This window comes from Lonchura striata, chromosome 16 (assembly GCF_046129695.1).
Source record: "Lonchura striata isolate bLonStr1 chromosome 16, bLonStr1.mat, whole genome shotgun sequence".
Taxonomy (NCBI): Eukaryota; Metazoa; Chordata; class Aves; order Passeriformes; family Estrildidae; genus Lonchura; species Lonchura striata.
The window spans coordinates 7,962,065-7,971,327 of NC_134618.1; the positions used below are offsets into that span (position 1 = coordinate 7,962,065).

General features: G+C 42.2%; 1 protein-coding gene across 1 annotated transcript; it reads right to left on the minus strand.

Annotated features, from left to right (window-relative positions):
* Positions 1 to 330: 330 nt before the first annotated feature.
* Positions 331 to 8,090, minus strand: LITAF (lipopolysaccharide induced TNF factor). Its single transcript, XM_021537994.3, has 4 exons — positions 7,932 to 8,090; positions 3,771 to 3,953; positions 3,245 to 3,401; positions 331 to 2,948 (listed from the first exon to the last, which is right to left on the minus strand). Exons 2-4 carry the CDS (start codon positions 3,946 to 3,948, stop codon positions 2,840 to 2,842), a joined length of 444 nt encoding a protein of 147 aa, XP_021393669.1. The 5' UTR covers positions 3,949 to 3,953; positions 7,932 to 8,090; the 3' UTR covers positions 331 to 2,839.
* Positions 8,091 to 9,263: the final 1,173 nt, after the last annotated feature.

The following is a 9,263-nucleotide window of genomic DNA, read 5'->3' on the forward strand; positions in this document are numbered from 1 at the left end:
ACTGAATACAGTGATATTTGGTATATATTCCTGAACATGGAGCCATATATATGTGTGTTTATTTAGTTGAATTGCAAGTGAAAGTTTTACCCAAAAGTTTTAATTGAAAAAATATTTCTAGGACTCAGGTTGCAGGAAAACAACAAATTTTCAATGTGGCTCTGTGTGGGACAATTGGTCCTACAAGACGCTGCTGTTTATCAGAGACTTGGCCCAAGTGAGACTCTGAAAAATTTCTCCCTGTAATTACTTTTCTTCTTTTAACATTTCAGCCATCCATGTGTTTGGAAACATTCCAAATATTATCATTTTCCAATTACAAGCACTAGATAGGAAAGACAAAGTTTTTATTTTAAACAGTTTTAAAAACAAACAGAAATTTCAACATAATCAAACACAAAGCGCTTTCACACAAAGCAAGTTATATCCTGCATTTGTTTGTCCAAGGTAGGTTTAACAAAGCAGGTTACTTTGGCACAGTCTGTAGATTATTCCATACACAAGAGAACAAACAGAGATTTGCGTTTAAGGAAACACAACTATAGAAGGAGCAGCAGAAAGCCTTGCAGAAGGCTGAATCAGAAGGAAGAGCTGCCAACATTGTGTGTCCTATTCTCAACCCACACAAGGAACTTAAAGAGAATCAACGGACTGTCTACATAAATCAAAACAAATTTCTTCTTGTGTTTTGCATTCTGGTGCCACCACCTCAGATTTTCCAACTACCACTTTGAGAGAAAAAGGGAGCTAAGGTAATAACAATTGGAAGACTTATCAAATTAATATACGGCAGGATTATCCGGACCAGACCGACAAGGAACTAAGACAATTAAAAATCCTTCCCACCATGCAAGCAAATCCCAAGTTCAGAAACACTGTGAACTTCATTGCTTCTTTTTGTCTCACTCTACAATAAACTGACAAGAAACACATTTTCTGTGACACCCAGTAAGGCAAAGGACTTGCTCGTGTAACCAGAACAGAAAATTCAATGCAGCATCACCCAAGCCCTTCAAGAACACGGAAGAGCGCTATGGTGGTGCACCAGCAGACAAAAGCACTTGTTGCTACCACGTCATCAACATGAAAAGCTACAAAACTACCAGCTTTTTATCTCCATCATCCTCTTGCCAGTGAGTAGCTGCTGATATACATTCTTACAACATGAGGAGACCAGAAACCTTTTCCAAATACACAAGGAAGCTCTTATATTCACTTGCAGACTGGCTCACCAGCAGCATCAGTTTACAAAACCTAATTAAGACAAGACCTGCACATTGTACATGATCTACAAAATGACTGGATTTCAAACAAAATATTGAAAGACTTTTGAAAAACTAACTTATACCAAATATATACAGAAGGCACATTTGGCAAGAACAGTAAATGCAACATTTTTTATTTGTATTTATTTTAGCTTTTTACTTTTACAGATATTAATACAGTTTTACCAACACAGCCTTGTTTTAACACCTGTCTTCCTTTTCTGGACAGGCATCATTTAGGTTGAACATTACCAGGAAGATTTTTCCAGAAAGGGTGATCTGATGTTGGAATGGGCTGCCCAGGGAGATGGTGTCACTGTCCCTGGAGGTGTTTAAGAAAAGACTGGGTGTCATATTCAGCACCATGGTCTAGTTGATAAGGTGGCACTAGGACATGATGATCTCAAATGCAGTTTCTAACCCAGCTGATTTTGTGATTCGGATTCTGTGATATGCATCAAAATGCTGTTTGATCCAATTACTTATGGCAATTGATCAATTTCTTATGGCACAGAAATTACTTTAACCTTCAGAGCCTCATTCCCTAATTTTTTGTGATTATCGTATTAAATAAGCACATCCAGCTTAAGTTTCTAAAAGCAGAACTCTAATTTAATTTAGAAAAATCAGAGAAACTCCTTAACACACATTTTACCTTCTTAATAAAGAAACAATAATTAATGAGCAGATCACCAACTAAAAGCCCAGATGTTTTATTTATGTGTTTCAGGTGGAATTTGCACCTTAAGGCTGAAGTTTGTTTATGATCCATCAGCTGACTTACGTAAATGTACAAGGAAGTTTTCTAACCAAGTCTCTCTGGGCATTTCCACTGGCGTGAAGAAAACACTTCACAGACTTTCAATCAGCAGTAAGAAAGCCTCCAGCCTAACAAAAAACACTGAACAAATATCTTCTATATGAACGTCTTTACTTCAGGTTAGAGACATGACTAGACTTGAAACTGGCAAGAAAACTCAGATACTAGATTCATTCACTATTTTTGCACAACCACCTGAACTGTCCATCTGGAAAAGCTACCTCCAAGAAGGAAGAAGCCTTCAGGTTTGGTTCTCTTCAAACTACAAAAGTTTTTAAATTAATTCTAGTGCTCATGAAAAGATGACAACAAAAGATTTCTGTCTCTGAGGCAACTCCCTGCAAGCTTGTAAACAGTGCTGCTGCCAAAGCATGATCCTAAATAGTTCTCCATACATGTCCTCCTCTTGTTCTGTGCTGAGACTTTACAGTCTCAATGCAAGCATAATATGTAACATGCCTGAGACAAGATTAACTGAAGAGTATTACCAACCTGTTCTGTATTAAGCAAAAAAGGAAGCACTCCAGTGCTCTCCACTGGTGCTGGACTGAATGGCCCATACAGATTAGGTATGCTTTTCACAGACCTAAGTGAGACTCCTCTCAACAAATGTGTATTCAAACCATCTAACAATAAACATTACTTTTTATTGGTTTCCAGTGACAGAATGCACAGAAAAAATGGGAAGTCTCCATGAAGCTTCAGAGAGGACTTGTAGAGGTGCTGAACAACTTCATCAATATTTAAACACTGCCTATAAACGTTTGTAAGAGCCAACAAGAGTGTTGCATTTTGGACAGGTGTGATCCACATCCTTTAGGGCATCAATGCAGAAGGGAATTAAGCAGCAGCCTGCTATACACCTGCAAAGGCAAAAAAAAGAAAAACACTGTTTTACCACTTTTTATACACACAAGAAGGTAAAATGTATTTTGTTCAAAAGCCATCAGTAAAACCAGTGCCATAAGCATTAAGAAGAACACACCTGGCTATGGAGTCCATTACCGTAATGTTCCAGAGCCAGTAGGACACAGATGCAGATGAAGGCTAATTGAACCACAAAGGCTCAAATCCACACAAAGAAAGCAAAGCTGAGAGCTCTATTACATGTTAGACCAAAAAAAAGTCAAGGTAAAAGTGCAAATTGGAGTTTACTTACCCCAGCAAGCAGAGGCCACCACATGACAGCCAGGTCAAAGCTCCTGAGTCATACGAGAGACGTGTCACTATCATCTGGTTACAGGAAGGGCAGCACATCTGAACTGGGCGGTCATAAAACACTACTGGCTGCTGCACATACACCGTCTGAACAGTAACTGAGCAGAGAAATGGCTGTTTACTCCATGAGGAACAGGAAAAGAGTAGTAATCAACTTCCTCTAAACCAGGTATAACTTAAATAGTCAGGGCTCAGAACAATGAAATACACAGAGAGAAATAACCATGGCATTTCCCAATGCAGAAATACACTGTCTTAAAAATAAAGCTGCACTAAAACCTGCAGAAAGCCAAATTACATTATTGATATCACATCGCACTGAGGGATTCACAATAATTGATTCATCTTACTCTCTTCAAAAGTATTTTTGCCAGGCATTGAACACCTGTGAACCATGATTTTTCATCTTCTAACAGTCACTTTGACAGCACCTTAACATGAGGTGCAAAAGGAGTTTTGAGGCTTACTGGGGTTATTTGCTGGTGGAGGTTGTCCCATGTGCGGGGGAAGGTTCATTCCCTTCTCATCTGGCTTCTGTCCAGGGCCAGGGACGGGATAGGGGTGAGGATAGTTCATGTTGATTCCTAAGGCTTCCTCATAAGAAGGTGGTGCAGATGGGACAGGATTGCCACTTGGAGCAGACATTATATCTAAAACATAAAAGGGAGAAAATCATAACAAAAGGTTTTATTTATTGATGGCAATTGACAAATAATTAGGCTCAATTCAACAGCAAGGCGATAACTATATTAAAAGGGACTTTAACCAGCATAAAATTAACTGGCTGGTATTTGTTTCTGATCATATTAAATGTTAATCTTGATTTCACTGTTGTTGTTGCCTACTTCCCAATTCCTTTTCACTGGGAATTTTTTACACTTTGGCCCAATACCAATTCTTCCTTTATAAGTTAAAAATACTAAAGTAGGGAGGTGGGGCATCTTTATTAGTATATGAAACAATCTGACATTCTTGTAATTCTCCAAGAACACTATTTCTGATCCCTCTTGTTCACCTGAAAAACAGAACACTATGATAGGCCACATAGTAGTTGCTAACCAACATGAGTCTGGTTTGTGGTGAAACTTATTTAAATGAAAATATTTAAAAAATACGATTTAACTCTGTTGTAATTTGAAATAAGTAAATATATTGAAGGAAAAAGAAACCCAAACAATTAAGCATGTCCAACTAAACTCCAAGCTTTTACAACTATCAAATATATCTAATATATCTACCCTTGCCATTTTTGCTTAGCAATGTTTTAACGAGTTTGTATGGTAAATTTTCCTCCACCAATTGTTAATTTGTTGCAGAGAACAGGAATGCTGATCACCGCCAAGAAACTACTGTGGTTTCAATGCAGACTTCCTCTCCTCCTCCCCACCTACCCACTTCCTATAGTCTGCCCACCATTTTCTTAGTGGAACAAGATCTCCTGGCATCAGTGCTGACCAAGCACCTCCCTTTCCCCCTTCCTCCTAAGGACCATCAGACAGCTCTCCAAGACCCACACTCCATTCTGTTGCTGCACACACGATCCCTCTGTACACATGCAAGTATCTTCACTCAGTACTATCTGGAAAAGGCAACCTATATTTGGAATATTAATTCTATGGTGCCACAAACGTTATATAGGAGCTCCAATTACCCACAGCAGTACTAAGAATAAAAGAAGAGAAATTGCATTGATGCAATTTACAGGTACAAAAGACAACATGCAAAGAGAAAGAATTTCAGATGTGTCTATTTAGGACTGGGCTCACTCCATCCACATAAGTTTGGGTGAGACCCAGCACAGAAGTGCAGTGTATACAATGACACAAGCCTTTCCACTCTCCCAGAGCATGGAAAAGTCCCTGGAATAATGCTGATTACCTTCCTCACACAATACAGCTTTCATCAGGATTTCAGTCAAGTCTATAAACACTTCCACAAAGAACTTGTCACAGGTTTGTTCACTCTTCCAAGTTACACAGGACTACTCAGCTGCACTGTAGGCATGGGGATACACCAGGAAACACCTATGTTTATATACTTCAGGAGTCCCACAGTCTTCTCAGCAGATTTAGCAGAAATGTGGAAAGGTGTATTACAAAGGGAATTGTGTACTCAATCAAGAGTGTGTTTGATAGTAGTCCTGTGGCCAGGACAAACACAGGAGCTGGTACAGAAGAACATAAGTGGCTACAGGTGCTGTCAGCCTGGAACATTGCTCTTTCCCACCTTTCTCATACTCACACTGCAACTTTGGCAGAATGAAAACGGAACAAGACAGCAGTCAAAGATGTTGAAACTCAGTAAGATTTTGTAGCAACAAGTATTTCACAGCTATACCTTTAAAAAACACTGATCTGTTTTCTTTAGAAAAGAGAAGTTTACTCCTTGTGACTAAACTACAGAGCTGAATCACGATCTACTGTCCTCACTTGGTACGCTGGTGTTGGCTGGGGGTGTACAAGAAGCCAGGAGGGGACACTGCCAGAACAGCTGACCCCAGCTGACCATAGGGATATTCCAGACCATAAAGCATCATGCTCAGCAATAAAACCAGGAAGGTTTTTGGAGGGATGTGCTACTCAGGGACTGGCTGGGCATTCATTGGTTTGTTGCTGGCGAGCAACTGTTCTAATTTGCTTCACTTGCTGGATTGTATTTCCCTCTGCTACTCTCCTTTTCATTACAACTATTAAATTATTATTTTTCTTAATTATTTTATTTCAATTATGAGACAGTTCTTATCTCAACCCATGAGTTTTCTTACACCCATCCAGTTTCTTCAGGGGTGCATTGCGTGAGCAGCTGTGTGGTACTCAGTTGCCAGGTGGGGTTAAATACAAAACTACTTCAGCTGCTCAGATCTGCTTCACTGACAAGCAAGTTCTAAGAAACTGAAAGACACTCTTTCAGAGATTTCAAAATGATATAACTTCCAGCATGAACACTTCAAGTTTTGATATTTGCTTTATATTGCATGTTTATTTCTTACCACCAAATGGTTTTGAACAACCATTTCAAAGTAATCACTGTGCTTTTTCTGCACTTTCACTTTTTTTTTTTTTTTGTAGACAAACGTGAACAAGTCTTAGGTTCTTGCAGCACTTTGTAGCATCTCTTTTTTTTTTAAATTTCAAATCTGTAGCACAAATAACATGTACAAAATACTACAGTGAATGGTAAAAAAAATGTATTAACTCCTTCAAGTTATCTATCAAAACAAAAATTCCTAATAAACATCCAGATGACATCAGGACTACAAAAAAGGCCTCTTCAAAGTACCGCGTACTGCAGATGTAACCACAACTTCAGCTTTTAATTTCATTTTTCTCATGTCCCTTCTGCTTTAAATGCCAACACTGAAGAGCTATTTGAGCCACCACTTCATACAGCCAGTGCAAATGCACAAGTGTGTTTCACACTCCACATCTTGAAAATTAGGCTGGGGACAAGGGAAAAAGAAGGTAATAGCCCACCTCTCTGCTTGGTATGTAAAAATACAACCAACCAAAAACCCATCCAATAAGAACTGCTTACAATTACAACTATCCTAACGCAGTGTGGCCAAACAAATGTGTTGCTGCCCTTCCCTTAATCTCTTGCAAAATCTGACACAACTTAATTAAATTAAATTAAATTAAACAATTCCTACACAGTCCTCTTCACTAGAAATCCCAAACAACCTTCCAACACCACGGGTGGTTTAGAGGGTTCCCTGCACATCAGAGTCTAAGACAGATACTGGTCAGCAACACTGAGAATGAAATACAGGTTGAAGGCTATTAACAACCCAGCAGGATATACAGGTTTATCAGAGCACTCGGATTTTTGCAGTGCAAAGCCCTAACACAGCACCTTCTTGGACCACCACTTCGTCTGAACTCTGGACAACTTCCTAGTTTACCAACTTGCTGAGAAATACTATCTCAAAGTTGTTTACATTTCCCAGGCATTTGTGAGAGAATAAAATCCAGTAATCACAACAAAAAAGACTCTGACATATTATTATTTCAGGAAGAACCAATGGCATTGTGGTCACATTGAATTTTGTACTGTCATAGTACAAATAGAATCCGCACGGTGTGTTCCGGCGGCAGAAGCGATTTCAGAGGTTAGAGTGCTACTTCTATCAAGTAATCAATAGTTTTGGAATAATCCTGTGAGTGGCTTAATCCTGTGAGTAACCCGCTCCTCGGGGCAGGGCAGGGCCGGTCTGAGAGGAGCTGCTGCCGCGAGGATCCCGAGAGCATTCCCAAAAGAAAGGGGCCACCTTCCGCCTGCCACACTCGGGAAAGCGAAACTCCGGCCTCGCTCGGCCCCCGCCCGCATCGCCGAGGGCGGGAGTCGCCCAGGGCCTCTCCCGGACCGTCCCGGGACCGAGACCGGGACCGTGCCGCTCGGGACGCCGCTGGCCCGCGAAGCCCCAACCTGCCCGCGGTGCCCCGGGGGCTCCTGCGGGGCGGGACCAGCCCAGAGCCGCGGCTTCTCCCCGTCCCCGCCGCCGGGCCGGAGCACTGGGAGCGGCGCGGAGGGCAGCGCCGGCGCGCAGGAGCGGCCCCGGCGGCGGAGCAAAGCCCCCCCCGCCGCGTTCTGCCCTGCCCGCGGCACCGCCAGGCTCCGGGCTCCCTTACCGTGCCGAGCCGTGCTCGCCAGCCCTCCTCGCCTCCGCTCGCCCGGGTGCAGCCACCGTCAGCACGGATTGTCCCGTCCCGTCCCGTCCCCACCCGCCTTTCCTCCTCCCCTTCCCCTTAGAGCCGCGAGCAGGCGCCGCGGGCGTTGCCCCGGCCGGGCCTTGCCCCGACTCCCTCCCCTGAGCCATCGGCTCCCGGCAGCGTGAAGGGAAGGGAAGGGAAGAGAAGGGAAGGGAAGGGAAGGGAAGGGAAGGGAAGGGAAGGGAAGGGAAGGGAAGGGAAGGGAAGGGAAGGGAAGGGAGCCTGTGGAAGTACAGGCACTCCTGGCGCATTTCGCAGTCACGGCGATCGGCAAACTTTAGCAGGGCCTATCGCAACAGGAAAAGATATGATGATTTTAAAGTGAAGGAGGGGGTTGATTTAGATTATATTAGGAGGCTTTTATAATGTGGGTGGTAAACTATTGTCACAGTTTGCCAAGAGATGTGGTGGATGCCCCTAGAAACATTCAAGGCTGGGTTGGGCAGAGCTCTGAGCAACCTGGTCTACTGAAGGGTGTCTCTGCTCATTGTAGGGGCCTTGGACTAAATGATATTTAAAGATCCCTTCCAACCCACACTGTTCTGTGATTCTGTGATGATGATGTTGATGGGAGTAAAGATGGTTAAGCAAAGGTCAGATGGCCTTTACTGCTGCCTCATCTGAGTGGAGGAGGAAGCAATACTAAAGTATCGTGCTTCTGTTCTTCCTTTGATTCAACCATTAATCCTAACTCAGCCTGACCAACAGTAACTGAAACCCTCATTATCCCTCATTTACCTAGGAAACAGACACCAGCATGCAACTGAGAAAGTGCCTTCGTCCCCATTATCTAAGATGAAAGCAACAGGTAACCAATTGTATTTGATAACAGTCTCGCCTCCATTTATCTGAAAATACAAAATTGATATTTGGAATCCACCACGTAGAGGATGAGAATATTCCCCATAGCTCCCCATTTCATAAACAAGTGGATGGTTTTGCTCCTCTCTCCTCCCCAAAGGAGAGATCCCTCTTTAGTAAATTTCATGTCTCTGTGTCAGACCATACTTGGGTGAAACTAAGCTTAATTAACTGTGAAGTTAAGTGTAATGAAAAACTGAATTTTTCATTTAGCTTGAAGCAAACTTAATTAACTATTGGCTGGTGCTAATGCAGTAACAGCATTTTTCAACAGCAATTCCAAATTTGTATTCCTGTTGCTTCAATAAGTAGCACTATTTGTGAATCTGTGCCAAATTTCATAGTCTAATGGAATAGAGCTGCAGCCCAACCAACTACCTGGGTTAGGCC

What these genes read in the sequence shown, in the direction of transcription:
- LITAF (XM_021537994.3), bottom strand. Translation starts at nt 3,948, where the DNA reads ATGTCTGCTCCAAGTGGCAATCCTGTCCCATCTGCACCACCTTCTTAT. An exon ending in TCCACCAGCAAATAACCCCA is followed by an intron (nt 3,402 to 3,770) that starts GTAAGCCTCAAA and finishes TTCTCTGCTCAG; the next exon opens with TTACTGTTCAGACGGTGTAT. An exon ending in GGTGGCCTCTGCTTGCTGGG is followed by an intron (nt 2,949 to 3,244) that starts GTAAGTAAACTC and finishes TTGCCTTTGCAG; the next exon opens with GTGTATAGCAGGCTGCTGCT.